Source organism: Nansenia antarctica (assembly GCF_963989245.1).
Source record: "Nansenia antarctica genome assembly, chromosome: 5".
Taxonomy (NCBI): Eukaryota; Metazoa; Chordata; class Actinopteri; order Argentiniformes; family Microstomatidae; genus Nansenia; species Nansenia antarctica.
This window is the reverse complement of record NC_137690.1, coordinates 62,013,805-62,039,574: the sequence shown is the minus strand read 5'-3', so window position 1 is coordinate 62,039,574 and position 25,770 is coordinate 62,013,805. Positions and strand designations below refer to the sequence as shown.

Sequence of the window (25,770 nt, the reverse complement as noted above, 5' to 3'; positions counted from 1 at the left end):
GTGTCTCTGATGATCACAGTGTCTCCTTTGTTTCCCCCCCCTGCTCGTGCTAGTCACAGTGTGAATCTCTCGTGACTGCAGCCATTCACAGGATTCCACACTCAAACCAAAGGCATTAGGCGACGTTAGAGTCTAGAGAGGCCTCCTCATCCCGCCTCTCCTCCTCCTCCTTCCACATCAATCTGAGGAAACATAAACGGTAGAGATACGGTGGGTGAGTTAAGAAGAGTCGGGTGAGCAGATCCCAGTAGCTTCTTCGTCCCATCATGTGTGTTCTCTCCTCTGTGAAGGAAGGGATGGGGAAGACCAGTGGGTTGCCAGATTCCCTGTAGAGAATGCACAGTCATCTATATAATCTCACCGCGATCTAACCGTTATTATTCCTACGATGATAGTCATCAATGGTGGCATAATTGTAGTTGCAGAGAACAGCAGATGAATAGTCACCAACAGCATGAACAGTAGAGACTGCCTGCTGTATTCCAAGACAAAGATTATTGTTAACGGCACATATGTTCCATTGTAAACTTATGGTAATAGCAAGCAGGCGTTTTGCTCTTGTGAAGATGTGCAGTAGCGCTGTTTATGTAGAGAAGCTGCCATACGAATTGTGCATACTAAGTCGCTGAGAATGAACCGAGTCGTCTTATTTTGACCTTTTTGTGATGAAAGTGTGTGTGTGTGTTGCTTGGAGCGTGTATATTTCCGTTGCTCCGAAGAATCTCTTCACTGACAGTGGGAACGGGGGATGGAAGGTGAATATTGCTGCCTTGTCATGTCAGGTCCTGAACTGAAATGGATTTTCTTTTTCCAAGGGCCATATATACCTATAAAGCCTAGATTCAGCTTTATTCAGGCCCTGAATCTGTTCTTTGTGTTTAGTTAACACTTTTGAGGGCTTGACTTTCAGCCTTGCACAGTCTCTGTATTTGTTGAACCATTTATTGGAAGTAGGACATGTAAAAATAGTTACAAATCAATCCCAAATGGTCTCTGGTTCTTTGCAGGACTCAATCTAGGGTAGCAGAAACCAAAGGGGATTTGGTGACTTGGTACAACATTGGCCTATCTACAGTGCGGACTGGCAGGCAGGCAGTCAGTCAGTCCCTGAAAAGAGGGTAAACTTGAAGAACATACTTAGAAGAATATTCATTTAAAAAAAACTCGGTCTGCGTTATTTGCGCTTTCACACACTTAAAATGCCATTAAGGTTGGAGAGGAGATTAGCTGTTGAGCTATGATATGACCTTCAGTCATTACATGCGCTAGTGGAGTCATTAATCCTATGCTAGTCAACTAAAGTAGCCGCATAGAGAGGACACACATCAAGCTGAAGAGTTAGATAGTTGTACTTCTCTAGTACATACATGCACATGATTGCCAAGATTGCAAAACTTGTTTCTGTTTTCCAGTGTCTCAGGAATTTAGTGCATGCAATCAGCGAGTTGGCTAGTGAGGCTGTGTGGTGTGTGGTGTAAGTTAGACTAAACCAGGGACAATATGATTTGAAACCTATCTTGGGCTGTATATTTGTCTAGCTGCTCTGTGGACCAGAGACTGGCCCACTAATCATGTGTGCTGGAAATTCCCTGACCTGGGACTACCTCAAATCTCATGTCCCATTTCACCCAAAGGAACTGATGCAAGCAGTTGCTTTTCTCTTGGTACAGTAGAGTTATGCTTTAGTAATTCCTTTAAAAAGATAGAATAGGCCAGTTTTCTGACTTCCTAGAGTTTTGTTTCTTTTAGTTAGAAGCTCAACACTGACTGTATTCATACATTAGGTGATGCTTCAATTATGCAGTACATATACATTATGTTTTAGAATAGGTCAAATCTCATTGAGACCAGGTTTTCCTAGCCTGATGAAATCCTTTGCAGAAAGTCACTACAAAGGGGAGGAAACCTGTTTGGAATGAGTGACGCCTCGCCACACATCAAACCAGTTAAATACTCATGCCATCATCAACTAGATTTTGTGTATCAAGCACCCTTGAGGCAAAACTGAATTCTGTTTTTCCTTCCATTTTCTTCATTGTTGCAAGCTAGCATCTAGCAACAACTCTCTGCAAAAGTGGGTTATTTTTTATTTAATAGTCCTACCTGGTTAGAAAAGTGTCAAGTCGATGCACATAACAATAAGCATTTATCTACAGACATGTGGGGTAGAGTTCTTGGAATGAAATTGCGAGCACATTCCCCCGTCGCTTCGGCCAGGTTTAATCCAAGCCAGATTGACTAATCTAAAATTCTCCATTCCTCCAAAGGTGAGGTGAGGACATTCGGACAACGGAATTTGGATGCATGTCTACACAACACAAGAATAGGCCCAATAGAACTTGTCCAGTTTCAGAGGTCTTTTAACTAAAAGCTCAACACAGACATTCATACGTGGGCTGCTTAATTGAACATCTCTATCTTATATTCACTTTACTGTTTGTCTGTTGGAAAAGCAGCTTGTTTTTGGGCAAGATGGGCGTAATGGCACGTGAAGCCTAGCAATTATGTTAATGTTTTTGTTTTCTGCTTCCCTCGGGGGAGAAAATGGATAAGCTGCTCTTTGCATGTGTGTGTGTGTGTGTGTGTGTGTGTGTGTGTGTGTGTGTGTTTCTAAAATGAGTGAAGCTAAGCATTTTAGCTACAGTTAATGTGCTTGCATAATCCCTCTGCTTTGCACTGGCTCCGACACACAATAAAAGCCTGAGATGCAGAGTGTCCTCAGCAACATTGAGATGCTACAGCCGCTCCCTACCTGTACTTTGATCCCCTATTACCTCAGACTGTATTATTATCTCCTGGATGAAGGGAGATAATCCAATAAGGAATGGTCTCCCACACATACATATTGAGTGTGCCTCAATGAGATTCTCAGCTTTATAAATAATAAGTGATTAAGACACACTGCACTGTCTGGGCTCTGGAAAACGTCCTTCGTGTAAGACCTTCGTCTCTTGTTAGCAGCACCTACGCAAATACTGTATGAAAAAGCATGATTGATGGTCGATATGAATGTCACCATAGTTACCGTCAATGTTGTATCGAACAGTTTTCTTTTATTAGATTAGATTAAAAAAATAAAATAAAATAAAAAACATTCAGAGGTGCCTAAAGCTTACATTTAATAGTTTAACAGTTTGAGCACCCATTTTCACTTCTGTCCTCCTCTACACGTGCATCCTCGCACAGTCACACATGGTCAACTATGAGCCTCAGCACATTTTCTGTGTCGTCTGGGTGTAATTTTAGTGTTTGAGGAAGCGGGGTTCTCTCTCTTGTGATCACAACGTCTCACTGATTTAGTCAGGATATATCCGACCTTGAAGCTGGAGAGGGTAGGACTCCAATTACCTATAGGCCTACGGATGGTATTGATTGTGTGTGTGTGCCAGTGTGCGCTACCAGTCTTAAAAGAAGCCACAGCAGGGGTTAGACAGCATGTACTGTATTGTGATATCGCTAACAGGCTATTGAGTCCTGTGCTCTCTGCTAGGAGAGTGTGTGTGTGCCAGCTGAATGGTGAAACAGTTAGGAGAGGACATGCAGTCGGCACTGTAGAGAGTGCTATTGATTTGCACCAGAGAGTTACATGCACTGATTACACAATGTAGAAATGGTGGCCTTCACATTTACTTAATGGCTTGTTTTCAATGAAGGCAGTGTTGCATAAGATGAACTGTCATTCAGTGAGAGAGAGAGAGAGATCTATGGTCAGTCCATTCTGGGGGGTGTTTTTCCTCCCGCTGAATAGACGTTTTTCTTCTGGTCCCTCCTGATCTTCATACACATCCCACCTCTTCATACCACAGCCTCTGCCCCCCCCCCCCCCCCCACCACACACACACACACACACACACACACACACACACATTGTGTCCCCCTCCCCTGAAGGGACAATGGAGCTATGGACTTGTTCCCATGACTGCCTCAGACCAACCAAAAAGGTCCATTCATCCCGGCTGGGGTCATGTGACCTGGCAGTGCTTTTGTGTGCACTCACAGAGAGGTAGAGCACACACTTTCAGGGTGGCTTGAGCCTCGCTTGGAGCACGGCCCCAAGGATCTTCACAGTCAGAGAGGTTCGATGATCAGTCAAGAGGAAGAGGCGGTCATGGATGGTCACTTGATATTCGATGTTTTTCCCCCTCAAGTGCTTTTGAAGATTTTTTCTCTTGTTGGATGTTCTTCCACATTATCTAATGTTATGTTAATAGAAAGAAGGCGCCTTGAGTCTCTTGAGGTCTGTAGAATTGCATAGAATGACCTACTATTAAACAGGCATTCTCTGCCTAGCAACATAGCAAAACTGCATTCCAAAGTTAGTCATGTTCTGTTGTAGGACACAGAAGGTAGTGTGAGCGGTGTATGACATTTCCAACAAGGCAACATACAAAACAACCCACTCAGGTCTACACAAGTGCACAAGGGGGCTGGGGCGGCTGGGGCAAAGGGTTGATTCGAGATTCAGGGGAGAGCCCGTGTCGACATGGCTCCGTGAATTGAACCAATTGGCACTCGTTCTTAAATCTCACCAATGAAGTATAGTCCATAAATACATATCAGCCATGCACACTACTGCCTTGGCATGGGTCCGTGTCCCACAAGGCTCGTTTGGCTTCGGTCCGTGATGAGATCCAGATTGGCCTGGCGCTGAGTACAAGCTCACATTACTGATCCCAGAGCTGCTCCTCCAGCCTCCTAGACCCCTATTCCAGCGCCCTCCTTAATCTCCCAGCTATGTGGATTACCCCTGTCCGCCAGAGCCCAGAGCCACGCTAGCCCCGGAGTCTTCTGGGGACACGCACGGCATTGCTGACATTTTTATCTCCCCATATTTCCTTGGTTTAAGTGGAGATAATTCAGGGTTCTGAGAACCACTGGTATCAGACTGTGATTTCTTAAAGTCAGACTGCTCTGCCCGAGCCTGTGGATGCGGAGTGTTATATGATGGAGAGGAAAGCTGGTTCTGTTCACAGTTTCTGACTGCCTTTCCTGAAAGGTGAACATTCGGTGTATGTTATTAAGTGGGAGATACATAGTTGTAAATGGCATTCAAAATGATTGTCCCTGAAACCATTACTGTGTTGCCCTCTTACCCTCTACTGTGTCTTTGTTGATACCCCCTCCTGTCCGTTGTTGAGTAGTAGAGAATGTCATCCTACATCCTAGTCATCTCCCACTGTTGTCAGGTGTGTTACCTTTCTGCGAGTACGTTCATGTATATGTTTGACCCTTTAGAGTGAGTTGAGTTTGTAAGCTTTCTCAGGGAACTGTGTAGAGGAACATTGCTGCTCACTCCACTAAGTATGCAAAGCACTTGATTTTTCCACACTACTCAGCAATAGATGATTTGTCATTGCAAGTTTTGCAACCTGCGTTTCTGGAGTCCACACACACACACACCCCCCCCCCCCCCCACACACACACACACACCCACACACCCACACACACACACACACACACACACACACACACACACACACACACACACACACACACACACACACACACACACACACACACACACGTACAAACACACTCACACCCATTTGCTTTTATTTGGCTTTGGTTGTAACTCCCTTCCCCTAAGTGTTATTGGCCTTCTGTCCCCACACTGTTGGAGGAGGGAGGACAGAGTGTGTGTGACCTGGTTTGGCTGTTCTGTGCCAGGCTGAGGAGCCCTGGAGCAGGTCACACAGCCTAGTGACTCACTCAGCCAGCGGGGGGTCTCTCTCCCTCTCTTCCCCTCCACCGTCAGCTCACCGTACTAACTGGCAGTGAAAAGGCTGATCAGTACACACTCCGAATTGAGCTCCACTGTCCTACTCCTGACCTCGATCGAATGATACAGTGTTATGTAATAGGAGATGGTGTGTATTCATTTGAAACATAAAAGGGATTGCGTTTGAAAATAAACAAAACTAATAATAACCTGTGACGGTAAACTTACATAATGCCTCTTTCAGCGCTCGCAGTTTAAGTGCTCCCATTTGGAATGAGAGGATAAGGAGGAGGGATAAGGAGACGCAACACTATGTATGATCAAGAAGCCTAACTAATGCTCGTATATGTACGTATGTAGGCTACTTCAAACTGAAGAGGCATGGCATAATAAAACATCTTCAATAATGGATAGGACTGGGAATTGCCAGGGATCTCATGATACCATAATATCATGATACATTGGTGAAGTGCTGTGTTTGGATATGATGATATATTGCGATTCTATATTGCCCAAAATAAGAGTTGTTTTTTATTGATGATGGGAAACAGGCCTACCTCTAAGGACAAAATAAATACAAAAGAGACTTTCTCACGTTTTATTAGGAAGATGGAATTGAATATAATACGTTGAATATGCTTGAATGAATACACTTATGTGTAGAGCATGTACAATGTAACAGGTAATACTGTATCATCTGGGAACTTAAAGCCGTAAGTACTAGCTCACTGGATCCTCATGTATACAAGTTCAAATAGGCCATCATGAATCAGACACAATAGAAACATGTGTAGGCCTTAGAGGCCACCACAAGAGTGAGAGCCGTTTGAAAGAGCACCTCTGGTGTGAAGTAGTCCCAGCATTGCCAGAGTCGTAGAGCAGTGTACACTATCTGCTTTTAGCAACTTCCGACCCTACACATCTGACTGCTCCTGTGAGAGACTCTTCTATGTGGGGACTAATTGGTTCTTGTAGCAGTCCCCTGTGGTAACGCTGTGGTGAGCAGGGCAGGACCTAGAGGGATGTTTTTTAAGAGCTACACCCAGGCTGTGTGGAGAAGAGTACTTGGGGAGGAGCCGCATGACATGGCTGGCACTGTTTCGCTCTGCAGTTGAGAGGAGTTGAGAGGAGTTGCCGTAAATGCCTCAGTGAGACATTCTGCTCTTTTTTTTCCTTCTTTTTTTAATGGGGTAGCCTAGCCTGCTTAAACAGTTGTGATGATAGGGCACCTCTGGTTTGGTGGGGTAGTTCTCTCTCTCTCTCTCTCTCTCTCTAGTATGTGGACCATGACCGCGAGGGCTCTGCAATTAGCACAGCGGAGAGTCTTCTGTCAAACTAGCAGCAGGCCCTGCAGGACTGGATGTAGTCTCGTACCGACCGATGGGATCCATTAAGGGATGGTCTAATGTCTGTGTGCCACCACAACACTGCCTGCTGAGCTTGACCCTCTTCAGGCCACCGACAAGGTGACTCATGATCCTACAAGTGTGTTTCACTTGAATCACCTCTTACCCATTATGACAACCTGCTCTGTGTGCCTCTCGTACATGACTTTCATAAACGTTCCAAATCATTCAATTGATGGATTCCTTAATAGTGTATGAAGGAGTGTTATATAAAACACATCCAGCGACACAGCATCTACCCTCGCTAACCCTCTCCTCCTCCTCCTCCTCCTCCTCCTCCTCCCCCCTCCCTCTCTTTCTTTCTCCATCTCTCTATCTCTTGTCCTTGGGTTCTGTGGCCTTGACAACCCCAGCTCTAATAATACCAGAGAGAGGGGGGACAGACAGACTAACTTGATGGGCTTATGCACAATGCACATAACACAAATATAAAACATAGGCTTACCTGTCTTACCTGTCTGTCACCATAGGTGGCATGGGAAGGCCCATTTTTTCCTGTCTTTGATACAGTACACTTTTTTATTATTATTATTATTATTATTATTATCATTATTAATATATACTTCACTATTTTGCTGGTCTACACTGTACGTATGTATGAAAAGCTGGTCATTTTACAGAAGAGAGCACAATCTGCACTGTTTTATGATGAGAGAGAACGGTTTTGGACGGTGTCGTCAAATTCCATATCACAGTGTGAATCATACCGGTATAAAAAAAAAGAAATGGCCCCCTCAACGCAAACCCCAGGTGTTGTTGTTTGACAGACTGCGTCTCCCAGACAGCAATGGGTGCTGGCCAAAGCCAAAGAGGAAGACGTCAGCCCCAGCACTTGTAATGGGTTCAGTGAGGTTGGGAGCTTGGCCTGAGCTTGGCCTGAGTCCTGCCTGGCTGTCTCTATTGCATCAGTGATGATGATGACATCAGTGTGGGGTGTTACATACACACCACTAGATCAACAACTTGATCCAGTTGAGTCAGTTAACTTGGGCCAGTTAACTTCGGTAAACCATTCTTTCCTGATTATTTTTAACATTGGTTGACTGGACTGCTCTGTGCACGTGTCTTGTGTGGTATTTGTGATGGGTGGTCGTTGTTTTGAGCGCCTGGTGTCCCTAGTTGGTCTTATTCCTCAGGAGAAGACACTCACTTTTGCCTGTTGACCTGAGTAGTGTTTGGATAGTGTGTTCTTTAGCAATTCATTTTCAGGTTCTGTAGCCATTTGTGAGTGGTTTGAATAGTTTAGTCCACGCCTTAGCGGTCTACCGTGCAGTAATTGGCCTGACCTAAAATGTGTTGTGGTTTCTCTCTGTATTGTATCCAGGCTCACGGCTACGTTGGCTATGCTTCAGTAGCTATGATACAGTAATTGAAAGGTTGACACACCTCAATGTAGTTGGCTTTGAAAGTTTCTCAGTTTTATCCAGGCTGACTTTGATCTTCTTCCAGTAGTTATTTAACAATAGTTGCTAATTGTGTGCGTGTGTGTCTGTGTCTGTGTCTGTGTCTGTGTCTGTGTCTGTGTGTGTCTGTGTATGTTTCTATTTCCTCTTCTCTCGAGTCTCATTCTGTCTCATCTTATCTTTGAATTTCGCCGCTTTTTTACCCGACTGTGACAGACCTGTTTCCTCTTCTCCTTAAACGCCTACTTCCTCCTTCTGTGAACCTCTCTCTCTCTCTCTCTCTCTCTCTCTCTCTCTCTCTCTCTCTCTCTCTGTCTGTCTCTTGCTCTCTTGCTCTTTCTTGTTGGCTGTGCCCAAGACGAGGCACACTACAAACTAAGTTCAGTGTGAAACCCTTGCCCGCACCTTCGACACCCCGACAAGGATTCTTCTTGTATCGGTGGTATATTAGCTCGTAGGAGACCAGGTCCTTCAGTCCAGTTGAGTTATTGTGAGTTTGAGAGAAGACTCGAGCGAAGAACCAAGGCTCCTGTCGCTGTCGGTCTCGGACGTTTCTGGGTGAGTCATCTTGTCTCGTTGCCCCCCCCCCACCCCCGCCCCTGACTCTTGTTGTGTTGTGTCGGGCTGTAGCGGGCTGTTCTGGGCCGCAGGGTGTGGCCCTCATCCCCCTCTGCTCTCCGCTCCCTCTGTGACCTGCTCTATCCACAGGCAGGCACGCCCGGGGCAGGCGTCAGAGCAGAAGGATGTGCTGGTGGAGCTATCTGGTTACCCCCTGCCAGGTCATTCATAATGTAGCTTCTCTGAAGCCGTGCCTAAAGGGTTTGGCTTTGAACGGAAGGGAGCAGACGGAGTAGATGTTTCATTACCGTATTATTCTCCGCAGGATGTTGTTGTTCAAATGGCCTCGTAGGTGAATTGTCGCTGACTCACTTGTTTATGTTGGATTTCCTTTTGATTTATTCTGTTTTTAGAGCAACTACTTCACATCAACAAAGTCTCTACGGTAAATCGAGGCCTAATTACCTAGTCGGTTACCCTGCATACGTGTAGACACACATACACACTTCACACACAACCTCTGGGAGTGCACCCCTCTGCCCTACAATACAGGGTTTTTTTCTCAGAGTTCTCCGAGTTTGTGCCCTCTCAGCACGGTGGCTGTGAGCCTCAGTGGAGCAACTCTGGAGCTGTTAGCCTAATTGCTGCGAGAGTTGTTGCAGCTTCTGGCACAGACATTTTGACAGGATATCCTGGTCGCCGCTACAGCTACACCAGAAACCAGGGCATGTTTGTCAAACAAAGCGTCCTCCCGAGACACACACACTCAGTCGGCAGAGCGCTGTGTGCCTCTTTCATACGGAAGAGTCACCACATTTCTGTAACAGGGGAATAGCATTTGGGCTCTCTTTATCTTTGTCTAGCCAAGTATGACAAAGTAATAGTGTTAGTTAGTTTTTAGTTGTTGTTTTTTATCTATAATTTATTATCTCTCAGTGTGTGTTGTGCACTGTTTGGGGGGAAGATTGACGTGCCCCTCACAACATGGCTGTTGTTCCATTTGTGCAGATTCTGCCACGTGTCTCTCCAGGGCGCCCCCTTCCCATTTCTTCCTTGATTCACTCATTGTTTTGTTGTTCAGCCATTGAGCTTGTTGTCTCCTACCCAGATACCCAGAGAAATGGACCATGACAAATCTTACCTTCAATGTCTCTATTCTAGGGACTGTGGAGGTGTTTCTGTCTCAATAAAAACACTTTACTCCCTCCAGTCTAGTGAGGTGTCGGAGAGAGTTTAACACATGTGATGTTTCAATGACTATCCTCCACAGAGATTGGAGGCCTTTTGTACGGAACCCAAGGCGATGTGTTTGGTGTGTGTGTGTGTGTGTGTGTGTGTGTGTGTGTGTGTGTGACGCATCACATCACGCATCAACCCCTAAGGGTGTAACGGGACACTTATAGGCATGGCTGGTGTTCGAGCGGTGAGTGTGTGGTTGTATGTGTGTCTTGTGTAAGGACAGGGGCCTCAGAGCAGTATCATTCTCTGCTCCGCCTGTCTCTGCAGCCTTTGTTTCAGTGCAGAGATAAAGGTCCCCTGCTCCTTTGAACGCTGTCACACGGCAACGCTGTCACACGGCAGGCAGCCCGTGGCTAGGCAGGGCCTTTTTTCGAGGCGTCAGATGAAACGTGAGAAAAAGACTGAAATCCATACAGGACTTAAAAAACCCACTGCCCCCTGGACACAACCAGAGGAATCCTGGCAGTTATGAAAAGTTTAAAAGGATTAATTTTCACACACCGTTTAGAAAGGGGGGAAAAAAGGAAAAAGAAAAAGCCTTTCAGCTTTGACATTGACTGTTGCAGCAGTTGGCAGGAGCCGGCGTTGTGCTCTCCAGAGATGTGTGGCGTATTGTTCTGGAAAGTGATGTTGTAGCCTCTCTCTGCTCAAACCACAGTGATGTCTTACAGTAGACTCTGTTGTTGCTGTTGTGTAACTTGCATTCTGTTCCATCTCCCAGCCAGTGTTTTGAGAGGCAGTGGTTGTGTGGCCAGGTGTCAATGGGAGGTGATGTTAGGTGCTGCTTTGAGATCAAGTTCTCCTTGACGCCCGATGTTCTCTCTCTATATTTCTCCTCTCAAGCCAGTCTCTTTTTCTCTCTCTCTCATAAACTCTGTCTGTCTGTCTTTCCCTCTCTCCCCCCCTCGCTCCCCCTCTGTCCCTTTCTCCTCCCTATCTGTAGAGGACAGGACTTCTTATGTTACCCCTCATGAATTATTGAGCTGAAACTGGGCTGTGTCTGCTGTCCAACAAATCACATCCTCTTTCTTTACCCTTTTTGCCTCTATCTTTTATTGATGTCTTTGTTATCCAGTTATGACCTTTGGCGCAAGACTGATTTCTACGACATGCATGATTGATGGAACTTTTTTTTTTTCTCCTTCCCATTTCACTCTTCAGAGATAATCCTGGGAATTACAGGCCACCTGGGCAACGTGACGCTCGCGGTTCTCAGATTACCACAGCACCGGAGGGTGTTTTTGAAGTGAGATTAGATTACACACGGTTCCACATAGATCCTATCACAGAGATTATCGATGTCCGAGCTGGATTGGAGCCAGCGATGCCGTTGGGCACCAGTGGTCATTGAAGCCCATAAACAGTGGTTTTGTGTTTGAGCAGCACATTATTTGATGCCGTTTACATTACTGTAATTAAACTAAGTGAGGGACCTGTAAACCTGTCCTGAGAGGAGAGAAGGATGTTTTGGTTTAGGTTGTAAAAAAAATAAAAATAAAAAACGTAACACCGTAGTTTGGTGAGGTGCAGGCTGGTGCGTGACAGAAAGAGAGCCGCACACTCTCGCTCCATTGCTAATTATTTATTTAACCCCCCATTTGGGCAGCAGGCTGCTGCCTTCTTCAGGGTTTCAATCCGAGATATGCCGTGATGCCTGTTACATCACCAGCCTCGGTCACGGGGAGGGCTAATCAATAAGCTCAGGGTCTCTCCGATCAATGACTCCGGCTCAGTTATCAGGAAAGCGAAGACGAGGTGCTCTGAGCTCCCCGAAACGGAATAACATACTAGATATTTCCCTTTTAACCTTCTGCTACGGCCTCTGTGCTTTGAACAGTGTGTGGCAGAGATGATTGACATGATGTCAGACTCTTTGCTTTGAAGCCCTTTGAAACAGTAACTTTAGTGCGAGCAGAAGGAATATCTGGCCTTGACATCGGCATCTGATGTAGAGTATAGTACAAGCTCCAAGACTGACATAGATCTGAAATATAGACAGTCAGACACACACACACACACACACGCACACACACATAGACACACTGACACAGTTTAATAAACTCCACCGTCCTGCTTGCATGCAACATGTGACAATGACCTTATTGAGAGATGCAGGCTCCATTGAAGATGGTGTCTGAATGAGTGTGCATCCTGTTGAAGAGAAAGGCGCTGTGATTGGCTGTATACTGTGTGTTATTCACAGTCCTGCAGATGAGCCCTGAATGGGCGCTGATGAGAGGATGGGTGGTATTGATGGAGAGGAAAGGGTGGATGGATGGAGGGGTGCAGCCCCGCTCCAGCCCATTGTGAAAAGGGGAGCTTGTGCTCATCACAGACAATGCCCATCTATTTCGGGCTCCTGTTTTTCTCTCTCTCTCTCTGTCTAGGCTCTGTCTCTCTCTCGTTCTCTCACTCGCCTCCCCCTCTCTTTTTCTCTCTCTCTCTAACCTAGCCTCCCTCGGCTTTTCGGAGTAGAGAGCAAAAACAACATTTTCTTTGAATGAGCTTAAAGAAAAGTAGGCCTGAGCGGAGAGAAGCGAGTTTTCGTCTTTTTTTTTTTGCAGCCTCCACCACACAGCTGCACTTCAATGGCCACTAAACGGGTTTCTCGAAGCTCTCGTTCTAGGCCTTAAGCACCACCCAACGAGAGACAGAGAAACTACATTTGTTTTAATCATTTGGAGATGTTGATCATAACAAACAAACGTGACAGTGTGTGACACCCCCCCCCCCCCCCCCCCCCTCTGGAAATGAAGATGCACCTAGCTGTGCTGATGACTAATGCAATAGCTCCCATGGCAACGGGCCCTGAACAAGGCCTCCGCCAATTATGATGGGGTGAGTCACCGGCACACCGACAGATATACAACTGTCTTTTGAATAAACGGTTGGGGTGCGTTGCCGGCTGAGAGTACTTTACGATGCATTTAGAAGTGCAGTAGTTTTCTCTGTCTTCGAGTCGACCCTGACTTCATGAATTATAGGAGAGGATTAAGTACGTAAACAGACTCAAGTGCTGAATCATTGATGTGTTGCTTGGCGTTTTCTTTTGTCCGCGGTAAAGTATTATAGGGTCTATGCTTTCCCATTGACGATCGAGGTTCTATTATACAGAATTTCTCCCATGTGGTTTGAAACCAAAACGCTTCGGGGGAAGAGCTGCTTGCTGCTCTGTGTCCACTACGCTGTCGCCGCAGACAGCTCTTATCTTAGAAAGCCAGGACGACTTAAGTCCATCTAGCGTTCTCTCTGCTAAACCTCTCCCTTTCTGCTTTGTCACTCGTACTCGACAGTGAAATCCCAGGCCTGAGCTAGGCAGGATTAGAGCACAGCCGTGTGTGTGTGCGTGTGTGTGCGTGTTTGTGTGTGTGTGTCTGTCCGTGCGTGCGTGCATGGTGAATGCTCCACCTCTTGCCCCCTCAGGCCTGTAACATCTCTGATCCTGTGTGTCACACGGAGGCTGTTATCTGCTAGAGCCAAGCACGACACAGACCCAGGTGCTCTGCTGATTACTCCTACCTGGATTTGCTGAGGACAGCTCTTTCTACAGTTTGCCGGGCTGTAACATCTAGGGGAAAGCCATTGTGCACAAATTGCTACTAGCGCTTTCTTAAGTGAGCTCGTCTTATACAGGGACTTTGAGCTGCTTCCTGGGGACTTCATATGTCAAATACCTTTTAATACTTGAGCTGCACTTGTTGATGTTGTTTCGTCTGGTTTTAAAATGGAACCGACGATATTGTCCTTCTCCTCGATAAATCAAGCACATCTGAAATTATTTTGGGGATTTGAGGTCTGCTACTCTGTCGAGCTACACTATTCCCTGTAGTGCCGTAACTGATTACCACGGATCTTCAGCATGAATTAACTGAACTGTACACCAGTGTTAGTCCCAGTATAGTCGTGTCTTCCATGAATAATTCACCACTGACCTTGTCAACTCCTCAGCAACTGAATATTAATTGCACTTTTTTCACACGAAAAGTGTGAATGTGTGTACTGTACTGTGAGGAGGAGCTTTCCCATACGGGTGACATGTTGACTCATTTCCCTTGACTAATGTGACCTCTCCCCCTCCCTGTTCTCTCTCTCTCCCCCTCCCCAGGTTTGGATGAGATCTCCTCAGTAGTGAGAGGCACTGCCGCCCCCCCCCCCCCCCCCAACCCCACCCCGCGCAGCCATGCCGCCACCGTCCGACATCGTCAAGGTGGCCATTGAGTGGCCGGGGGCCTTCCCCAAGCTCATGGAGATAGACCAGGTAGGTGCTTGCACAGAACGATAGCAACATTACTCCTTCCACCGACTTTGAACATGGAACACATAAAAGGAGCCCCTTTCAGCAATGATCCTGTAACTCTTGCGTGAAAGGAAAACCGAAGTGAATCGAAATGAAGTGTGAATCATCTTGGCAACTAACTACAAAGATTGCTCTTCTGCGGTATTTCTCAATGGATGTGATCATTAGACCTGCCGCCTCCCTTCCTCCTCCTCCTCCTCACTCCCCTACTGTTTTTAACTGTTTTGACTCAAGGCTGCTGCTTCCTCCACCTCCTCCTCCTCATCTCTCTCACACACACACACACACACACACACAACTCACCCACCCACCCACATCTCGTCTGTCTCAGGCCTCAGGAGCAGCCATCGGGCCCTGCAACAGCATAAGCTTGACTGAGTCATGTGGAGAACGTGTTAAAAGCGGCTCTGGAGCCCAGAGAGAATAGGGCTGCAGAAATCTGAAGCGCCTGCGTCTCGTCCCGGCGCTGCCTCCTTCTATCACGCACTGACTTGTTTGTCTTTTGTTTTTTTTTCCCCGGCATCTTCTGTGCCCTCAAGGCCTTTCGAAGTCGAGCGTTCGCTTGTTAGCGTTTGAGAATTGATACAAGCGCAGTCGCATGCTAATGAGAGAGACAGTTGGCTTTTAGGGCTTGTTAGAGATGCTCTGGAGAGAGTGGGAGGTGGGTGGGAGGGAGGGAGGGAGGGATGGGGGGGTGAGTGATGTCAATCGGTAAGAGGTACTCTCTTTTTTTCCCTTGCACATCGGTGTGTGTGTGTGTATGTGTGTGTGTGTGTGTGTGTGTGTGTGTGTGTGTGTGTGTGTGTGTGTGTCCAGGCATTCACTATGCATGCCCAGGCCGCTTCCCCTCTAGCACGGCTCCCCAGAGGAGCAGGGACCTCTGCAGTGGAGAGAGGACACTTAGTTGGACACCAACTGTTATTCCCCTCCCTCCCCAAACACACATTACAGCCCCCTCTCTCCCTCTGTCGCCTCACACTCCCTCCCTCTATCAGTCTGTCTCTCTCTCTCTTTCTCTCTCTTTCTCTCTGTCCCCATCTGGCCCCATCTGCCTTCTTCTCTCCATTGACAGTATTGCTTAGCTCCCTTTCTACCTCTACCACTGCATACTTATTTTTGGGTTCTCTACCTGGGGCTGTGGTGGCTCTCTGTCGAGACCCTTCACCACCCTGCATGTCTACTTCACCCTGCAGGTTTTATAACATGCTCTGAAGAATCTTCTCCGGCTTCTCTTCTAAATTCTGTCATATGAAAAATAACAACGAGACATTTTAGTCATTTAAATCCTGTCATATAAAAAAAAAGAATCCAGTTTGTAATCACACGGTGACGTTGTGTTGTAGTCATAGTATGACAACAGTATGCGTACAGTGAGGATTAACTGTCGTTTCTCATTGGTGCTTTTCACAGAAAAAGCCGCTCTCGGCCATCATAAAAGAAGTGTGTGAAGGGTAAGGGCAATGTTTTCTTTAGGGCTTTTCTAACCTTGAAAGAAAGAACCTTGAAGAAATGCTGTATCTTTACTGTACCATTTTCTTTGTGTCTTTTGCATTTCAATTGAATACCTCCCGAGCCTTCAAGAGCTCTGTCTCTTTTGCTGTTTGTGTCTGTAGCTATCAGTGTAAGATGGGGTGCCCTTTAGTAGAAAGTAATTCTGTTGCTTTTAGGTGGTCCTTGGGGAACCATGAAAACTACGCTCTGCAGAATGCTGATTCCACTAACTTCTACATCACAGAAAAGGTTGGGCATTTTACCTTCTTGTCGCCTCCAATTTGATCAGATTTTTATTTTGAGTTTGACATTGGCTTGAACAATGATACACATACATATTTGTTCCAATGTTCCAGTAGCAGAAATATCTACCAAAATTGTCCTCTCCGTTTCTCCATAGAATCGAAACGACATAAAGAATGGTTCTATTCTGCGATTGACAACGTCACCTGTAAGTCTCGGTTATGTTCTCACTCAAGTGGTCTCAATCTCTTTTTTTAATATATTTTGAGTAAAAGTTGAATGTACCATTTCAGAGTAAAAGTGAAATGTATGATTTCAGGATAACGTTGAATGATGCCAGATTGATGCCCAGCTCACAACTGTTAATTTCCTTGTGTGTAAAACCAACTGAATAACGTGTGTTCCCTCCCTATCACAAAACCTCAATCACTGTTCAGCCCTGCACATTCTGGCCTTACTCTGGCGTGCTAGAACATGACCCACATACTCAAAGTGTATACCAACTGGGCCACACTTTACTTGGAGTTGCAATGTAGTTGCCTCAATAACAGTTTGTTAACCATATTGTTAACCATGTCCTTCGCTGCCCTCCTTCCTTTGTGCTTGTCAATTGGTTTTGGCTCACTATGTACTATGTACTATGTACTATGTACTTTGTGTGTGTGTGCGCGTGCGCGTGCGCGTGTGTGTATGTACTGTTCTAAACCTGAATTCACACTACAGAGCTGAACTGAGTTGAGATGTACTGTGCTGGCCTGGGTTACTCATCCACTACAGTTGGTGAACCAGTGCTGGAAAGGACCACCCGAAAGGGAATTATCCCAGCCAGCACACTACGGTTCAGGTCGACCCTGGAGGGGTGTAAAGCCCCTCTATGTTCCTGTATGCCTGTACGGTCGGCACGTAATAAGTACTGTCTATGGTCCCCAGTCTCAGACGGCTGCACAGCTGCATGAGAGGATCCAGTCGTCCAGTATGGACGCCAAGCTGGAGAGTCTGAAGGACCTGGCCAACTCTTCCCGGGACATCACCTTCGCCCAGGAGTTCATCAACCTGGACGGTATCTCTCTGCTCACACAGATCGTCACAGAGAGCGGCACAGAGTAAGTCCTCTCTCCTCTCCTCCCTTCTTTTCCCTCTCCTCTCCTCACCTTCTCCTTTCTCATTCCATCTGTCCTTGGGATCTCCACAAGAGGTACGGGGTTCCCCAGAGGCTTTTAGGAGCTTTGAGTCAACATGGGCTGTTTACCAACTCAACTTCTAGCTCCTAGCTCCTACCTCCTATGCCCTTGTGTATATCGAAGGGGTTTGGATGGGTATTTGCCCTATTACTGTATATCTGTCCGTCAATCAAGTGTTCAATCAGCAGGTCCCAGATTAGTTTAATTAAACAGAAGCCTTTGGAGTTGCACTGTACTGTACTGCATTCTGAGTGGGTAGGGGTTGACCATTTCATCAGTTGAACAGCTGTCATGATTGTGAGGTGACACCGTGCAACACTCCTTCCGTCGATTTTCTTTGTAAAACAGAATCAGGATCAACAACGATGACCTTTTTATCTGTCTTCCCAGTTTTAACAGCCGAAATGATTCTCAAAGCTTCAGCTATGATTTAGAACAGCCCACTTGCTCCAAATATCTCCCAGACAGATGTTCTCCTGATCCAGCTAGACTGTCTTTTATGTAGTCTGAGCCGTGTTGGGCTGGAGCTGGGGCTGGGGCTGGGCCTGGGAGGCTAGCTGGGCTGAAGGTTATGGCGAGGGCAGTCCTGTTCTGCTGAGATGGAGTTTCTCAGCTGCAATGTTGACTGGAACCCCCATGGGGAGGGGGGGGGGGGGGTTGGTGAACACTCACCTCACAGCTCTGCCAGAAACCCCCAGATGCAGGAAGAGAGAAGCCAGCGTCACGGTGTGTAGTGCGCTAGCCGGCTAGCTAGAGTCAAAACACACAGCGGAGACTTGCCATGTGTGCTAACACGCTACACAGTGGAGATGCACTTGTAATTACCGTAGTGTAACTGTTTATCTTATCTCATCAGAGTACAATCTGATGGGAAATTGTGTTTCTCTCCTTTTGCATATTCATACTATGTTCATCCTTTTTTAAAATCCTTTTATAAGGAAGAGTATCCACTTCTTTCGCCTCACGTTGAACATGGCCCCCCCAGGGCTATTTCCTTAAATATGTTTTTTATGTAAATGACTCTTGCGTCAATAGTTCGCCTGCTGCGAGTTTAAAAGTGCACACGTGTGCATGTTTGTGTTTCTATCTGCCACCCCCCCCCATCTGCATTCCCGCCAACTTGCTGTATTATGATTATTCAAGAGGCTTAGGGATGGAGAACAGTGGGGAGCCGTGCTTTCTAATTACCCAGACTGGGACATGACATCATGCTGTATTCATGTGGACGACTGCCTCGATGAAAGGAGGTGATACAGTGCCCCCTACTGACATAGCGGTGGTACTCACACCCAGATGAAGCGTGCTAGGTTACATCCGTGTACAGTGCAACTTCAACTGCAAAGGGATAACATTTATTTTCCAGGCCGGGTGAATGTGTTATTATTATAATCTGGGGATTCACTCCCAAAACACCAGATATTATCAATTGCTTGTAAGAAGTGATCAATTGTTAGGGTACAGTAGTTTTAATTGAACAATAAGATGGAACTTGAGATGATCCGTTCTGATTAGACAAACTCATCCAACCGAATGCTAGGCTTACTGTACCCTAACTTCTTACAACATTTTTTATATGATCAAGTTATTATTAAGCCTAATATTTGGTTGCCTGAGTTTGCCTAACCTTACTGACCGACCATCTCATGTCCCATTATATTGTTAAATGATGGTCATTTTGTGTAATATTGTCATTTTCACAAGGATACGGTTTCAGCTGCTTCACTTCACAATTGTGCTTTGCATGCTTTCTGTTTGTGTGTGGGTGTGTGTCTATAATCTGATCTGGGTGTTTCTTTTATTTGGTCAAATATCCTCTATCCCCACTGTCATCATACCTATCTCTTACCGTAATGGAATTCTGTTTAGACATAGCTTCTTTGTGTTGCTTATTGTGGGTCAATACATATTGAAAGTTATTTGAGATAATTCAGGTCTGGTTTAATAAGAACAATCTTTCTATGTGTTCAGAGAGTGATGTATATGATTTAAGATGCCTGTCAGATACTCTCCCATCCTGCCGTTGTGTTAGTCTCTTGTCAGGCCTTGGTTCTGATCTGGAGGGAAAGCTGCCATAACAGAAGGGACTATGTTTGTCCCCCAGCTCTGGGGTCCCCAGATCTGTGTTATCTATGACTTGAGCCCTTCCATGGTCTTGTGTCTCTCCCTGACGCCCAAGTTTCTTGAATCTTTGCAGACGGTATCAGAAACTACAGAAGATTATGAAGCCATGGTAAGCCCCTCCTCCCCCTTACCTGGCCGGACGACCTCATTGGCTCTCTCTGTACTTTTCGTAATCTACCGGACGAGTCTGCATGATTATGACTCTGGTCCCGGTGCTTTAGACTGATGGGAAAACAATCATGTCCGCCTCCGCTGGCTTCCATTTTGAAATCAATGTGTGTATTTAATCTTTATGTACCATGTAACCAAATCAACATTCTTTCTCATTTTGCATGTGGTATTGGGCAAACTAAAATTGGGCAGCATTTTAGTGGAACTACAAGCACATTCTTTTGATTCACTTGGGACATTGATTGGAAGAACACCAAGGTTTCCCTCTGAGAAAAAGGCCTTTTATATATTCTTATGAATGTCCTTTTCCAAAACAATTAATTGTTTGGAAATATAATTTTGACAGACCATTGAACAAAGTATTATTATTTTTTAACAGTATAGATACATTAAATAACATGGCATGGTTTAAATTCTACTCAGATCAATCCTTGCTGTTCTTCATAAACTCTGAAATAGTGTCTTGTTTTGGGCTGCATTCAGTAGACCCCAGCATTACTGAACATTCAGTAGAGCCCAGCATTATAGAACATTCAGTAGAGCCCAGCGTTATAGAACATTAAGTAGAGCCCAGCATTATAGAACATTCAGTAGGATGCACCTTCCTGAATGCTACCCAAATGATGGGGACTTTCTATTCTGTCTATCAAGGTGTAATGTTGGGTGGTGGGGTTGTCACAGATTAGATAGACACCCAGGGGGTGGTTATTCAGTTGATATACACCATCAAAATCAATTCTCTCCTGTCCGGTGCTCTTTATTCCACATCGAGAGATGGATCTGTCATTCTGTAGCCTGTGCCATGATTGAATTGAAATCCAAAAGGTATTCACACATCTGAACTTGATGATTTGTCTAGAAATCAACCGTCTTGATCCTAGAATGAGATATTTAACATCATTTCACCAGAGATTCATGTAACTGCCCACTTCCATGTGCAAAATCTTACTCATCAGTTTAACTATGCCAGTCTGACTAAAATACTAACTGGACCTTCCGGTCTAATTCAGAAATACTAACTAGACCTTCTGGTCTAATTCAGAAATACTAACTGGACCTTTCAGTCTAATCTGGACTACTAATGATCCTGAACTATTGACCATGATCCGCTCTCTTAACCCTGCTGCCCCATCAGCCTGTGTGTGTCACTGTGGCATTATTGACAGGTTAATCATACATTACAATGTGGAGCACAACACAACACACTGGTTTGGTCCTTTTAATTTGTGTGCATATAATGTGTATTCTTAAATTAAGATGTTTTGACAAGTCTAATCACACCCCCTATTGAACCTGTTACAGTGCGTTCTACCTGTGTTGGTCAAAACACCAGATTTAGATTTTATGATCCTCAAAAAGTTTTTAGCCTACACTTGTGTACACTCAGATCTTAGTATACAGTATATAGTTGTAGTATACAGTATTAGGCCAGTAGTCTACAGACATGCATTGAAGACTTTTGGCCAAAATGAAATGAAGCACTATCGAAATATGACAGCAAGGGGGCAGTACCCTACAATATTTACCACGTGCAACATTGACATCAAGAGGAGTGGTTCTATAGTCAGTCCTCAATGCTTATTATTATCATCGTATTTTCTTTCTTTTAGATTTTTAATCATTCAATTCACTCCATTTATTTTCTTGTGACATTACCTCTCAGAATAACATATGATGACATGCGTGAATATTTTACAATTATTGTGTGAGACCTTATACAATTATTGTGTGAGTTATTGCTTTAACAGTGGAGAATTAACCTTGCTTGGCCTTCCTCAGACTTCAGTTGACTCCCTGCATGAATGAATGCTCTCACTGCGCTGCCTGGCTCCTGCTGGCTCTCTGCCGCCCCCTGCTGTTCCTGGATGACCATGAAGGGGCGGAGGAAGGCACCTCCCTCCTCTCTGTGCTCTCAGCATACATGGCTGTGGCTTCACCCTCCCTCCCTCCCCCCCCTCCCTCCCCTGTGGCGTCAACCTCCCTCCCAACCCCTGTATGTCTCTTCCCCGATGCCCCTCTGCCACCCCCCCTGTTCCTCTTCCACCCCACCCCTGTGTCTGCAGCTTGGCTTTGCGGCTGTGCACGCCAGCAGCAGAGACGTTTCTATTGGCTGTCGTTGTTGTTGTTGTCTTCCAGTTTTGGCGACCTGTTGTCGTTCACGCTGACGGCGTTCGTGGAGCTCATGGACCACGGCATCGTCTCCTGGGACACCTTCTCCGTCGCCTTCATCAAGAAGGTGCTCCTTCACTATCGCTACCAAATATGAGCTTTTTACAAGTGTGAGAATTTATCGAGCAATTGCAATGAAATGAATACACCGTCAACTAAAGTAAGTGTTTTTTTAAATGATTGGTGAAAACCGATCACACACCGAAATTGTGTTAAGAAAGACCTTGAGAATCTTACTCGGTTCAGTCCATCCTTCCATAGCCTTGATGTCAGTTTAAAACGGTCTCTCTTCTACTACAGATTGCCAGTTATGTCAACAAGTCAGCCATGGACACTGCTGTGCTCCAGAGGTCTCTGGCCATTCTAGAGTCCATGGTGTTGAACAGTCAGGATCTCTACCAGAAGGTGGCGCAAGAGATCACCATCGGCCAGCTCATACCTCATCTGCAGGGGTGAGAGAGAGACGCGTTCCGACGTTACAGTGAAAGTTCCCTTGAGATAACGGTTGCACCTATACTCATCAAATACTGAGCTGAGCTGTACTGTTCCGGCCTGGTTAATGCCTTGTATCTGACCCTAGAGCAGTGGTTAAAGGGGACAGTTAATTTTGCCATTTAGCAGACGCTTTTAATCCAAAGCGACTTACAATTACGAATTACAGGGACATTCCCCCTGGAGTAACTGAGGGCTAAGTGCCTTACTCAAGGGCACACTAGTAGTGGTGTGGTTTCAGGCGGGATTTGAACTCACAACCTTCTGATCACAAGTCCAACTCACTATCCACTAGACCACCACTATCCCCGGACAGTTCACCCAAAGCTGTTCTCAGACTTCCAAAGTAGTCTTTAATATCGAGACGGCAACAACATCCGTTCTGCAGATCCAGCTTATGCCTCAATTCCAGGTTCATGCGAAAGCGGCGTACCGTCACATTCCCTCATGTCTTTATTCCAGTGCTCATCATTCATTCTGGGTTAATGCTTCGTTAGGCCTACAGCAACTTAACCCCATGTTATCGCTATTGAAGTGTGTGAACTTTTCAGTCTGTTCATTGTGAATGGGGCATGAACAAGAACAACACAAACACGGAGGCTACAGTACTCTCTCAGGGCGTAGAAATAAATCCTGTATCATTAGTGCTGGTTGACGTGGCTGACGATTGGTCTCTGTTGTTCCCCGTGTCATTATCTCCCAATCACAGCACTGATCAGGACATTCAGACGTACACCATCGCCGTGATTAACGCTCTGTTCCTGAAGGCCCCTGAGGAGAAGAGACAGGTACAGTAAGAGACCCACTCCAGCCTGCACATTTGTATGTAGACCGTAAGCTCGTGTCCACTCTCTATGGACTGTACACACACTCATCAATATGAGACACGACACCCATACCGGCATACTCATCTGACATTTGTACACGTTTGGCATTCAGCAGACGTCTTTGTCTCAGTAAGTGAATCATCTGTCCGTCAGTTATCGCAAGAAAAAGAAAAAATCTGTGCTAGGAACAGGGGCCAATGGCAGTCATAATGCTAGAAGAGGGAAGAATTAGTATATAATATATACAGTATATATGTATATATTATTCACAGTACTCATACCTACAGAATACAGTAGAGTACTCATTGCACACTTATCTGCAAACAGTCTGGCTTTTAGGGTAAAACATTGTTAGTGCTGCGTTGGCGGCCCTACCGATAACAAAAGAGATCTTGAAGACGAGGAACCAAATCAGATGCACCGGAGACGAGCACAGATAGAGTTCAGATACAAACCAAAAAACAATACAATACCTGTATTGTCAGACAAGGGTGTGCATGTATGTCCATATTTGAGAGAGAGAGAGAGAGAGAGAGAGAGAGAGAGAGAGAGAGAGAGAGAGACTCTTAGACAGTGCAGTAATACTTCGCAATCAGCCTCCCTCAAACCTCTCTGCTCAGTACAGACGAAGATGGCAGCGCTGCCCAGCCAAGCACCTCCTCTCTCATCCCTGTCTCTGCTCTGAGGTCACTCACCGTTCTGCTCTCTGAGCTAGCCCATTACCACCTCAGACCTGAGCCAATCAGAGAAATCTAGGAGAAACGGGGGCCAATTTAACAGTGTGTACTGAGCATGAACATACTCACTCATGCCCTTCGTCCTAGCTGTGGTTGCATGTGAACTACTGTGGTAGTGTACCTTTTGACCTTCCAGTGCCGCACTTCAACGGGGCCAGTGCTTTTGTAAGCTACAGTATAAGAAAGGTCAGCCTGTGCTGGGATCAGGTAGTTTCCTAAGTAGATGGATGAGCCAGTAAAACAGCAGGCCACAGGGTAATGGGAATCTAAAGGTTTTACTTTAGTTTTTTGGTTCGGGGAGTGGGTGGGGGGGTTGGGGGGGGGGGGGGGGCTGCTACACAGCATAGCTGTCATTATATTATCTAAATCTCTTCTATTTTGCTGACACCGTTGCTTTTTGCAGTTGCACCACTAACATTAAAATGCCTTGCTGCTGCCTTTTTCTCAAACTCTTCCTCTCTTTCTTTCTTTCTTTCTCACTCACCTCTTCTCTCTCTCTCTCTCTCTCTCTCTCTCTCTCTCTCTCTCTCTCTCTCTCTCTTTCCCTCTTCTCTCTTTCTCTTCTCTCTTTCTCTCTCTCCCTCTCTCTCTCATACTCTTTCCTCACTGCACTCGTAATGGTAGTTTGATGAGAGCAGTGTGGACATCCTTGATTGTCCTCTGACAGTAAGTGTACCTTGATAAGTGACCATTTGTAGTCTGTAGAAGATGTAAGTGTATGATTAAAAATGGCCTCTGTCTTATTTCAACACTGGGAGATACTTTATGGATTCTTTACACTTTATGGTGTCTCGCTGAAAGCACATTTGACATTTCTTGCCCATAATCCTCTTTTTTTATTTGATGAGCTTCCAGAAAGAACAATTTGTTTGCTTTAATGAGGACGTATTTCATAATGTACCTGTTTTCTCTCTCTTGCTCTCTCTCTCTCTCTCTCTCCCTCTCTCTCCCTCTCTCTCTCTCTCCTGTGTTTAGGAGATGGCCCACATTCTAGCCCAGAAGCAGCTGCGGTCCATCATCCTCAGTGTAAGTGTGCCCAGTCATGCACCTCATCTCTGGAACTGTCCTCTTCTGCATCGCTTGTTTCCATCTCTCCCTCTCTCCCTGTTTATCCCACAGCTCAAATGTGATATTAAAATAAAGAAAAAATGACACCCCTTACCCTTTGTCTTCCTCTCCTCTCCCGCCTTTCTCTTTCCCTCCTACTTTCCTACAGAATGTGATCCGTAGCCCCAAACCTATAAATGATGAGATGGCCCACCAGCTGTATGTGCTGCAGGTTCTAACATTTAACCTGTTAGAGGACCGCATGATGACCAAGATGGACCCTCAGGACCAGGTTGGGCTAAAACTGAAACTGCTCTCCTTACAGAACATAAAACTGTATATGTATTTCAACTATGGAAGGACAGGAGGGAGAGGGATGGATGGATGGATGGTATGAATATTGCAACTCTTTCTGTCTGTGTGTGTCTGTGTCGTGTGCGTGTGCGTGTGCGTGTACGTGTGCGTGTGCGTGTGCGTGTGTGTGTGTGTGTGTCGTGTGTGTGTGTGTGTGCACAGGCCCAGAGAGACATCATTTTTGAGCTGCGCAGGATTGCCTTTGATGTGGAGTGCGAGCCCAACAACAGTGGCAGCATCGAGAAACGCAAGTCCATGTACACCCGCGACTACAAGAAGCTGGGCTTCATCGTAAGTCGGCCTCATATCTCAACC

At 45.7% G+C, this 25,770-nt stretch overlaps 1 protein-coding gene across 2 annotated transcripts in view; it reads left to right on the top strand.

Annotated features, from left to right (window-relative positions):
• Positions 1–14,505: 14,505 nt before the first annotated feature.
• Positions 14,506–25,770, top strand: part of elmo1 (engulfment and cell motility 1 (ced-12 homolog, C. elegans)) — a gene marked incomplete at its 5' end in the record, with an annotated part of 58,718 nt that continues 47,453 nt past the window's right edge. Inside the window, 13 exons of one of the 2 annotated variants that reach the window (XM_080531186.1) lie at positions 14,506–14,583; positions 16,033–16,073; positions 16,290–16,362; positions 16,514–16,564; positions 17,287–17,459; positions 19,732–19,767; positions 21,966–22,065; positions 22,299–22,450; positions 23,200–23,278; positions 24,679–24,720; positions 25,030–25,080; positions 25,271–25,393; positions 25,618–25,746. In XM_080531186.1, coding sequence (XP_080387312.1) covers positions 14,506–14,583; positions 16,033–16,073; positions 16,290–16,362; positions 16,514–16,564; positions 17,287–17,459; positions 19,732–19,767; positions 21,966–22,065; positions 22,299–22,450; positions 23,200–23,278; positions 24,679–24,720; positions 25,030–25,080; positions 25,271–25,393; positions 25,618–25,746 — 1,128 coding nt within the window. The remainder of the gene's footprint in view (positions 14,584–16,032; positions 16,074–16,289; positions 16,363–16,513; positions 16,565–17,286; positions 17,460–19,731; positions 19,768–21,965; positions 22,066–22,298; positions 22,451–23,199; positions 23,279–24,678; positions 24,721–25,029; positions 25,081–25,270; positions 25,394–25,617; positions 25,747–25,770) is intronic. The other variant, XM_080531187.1, reaches the window with a different exon arrangement.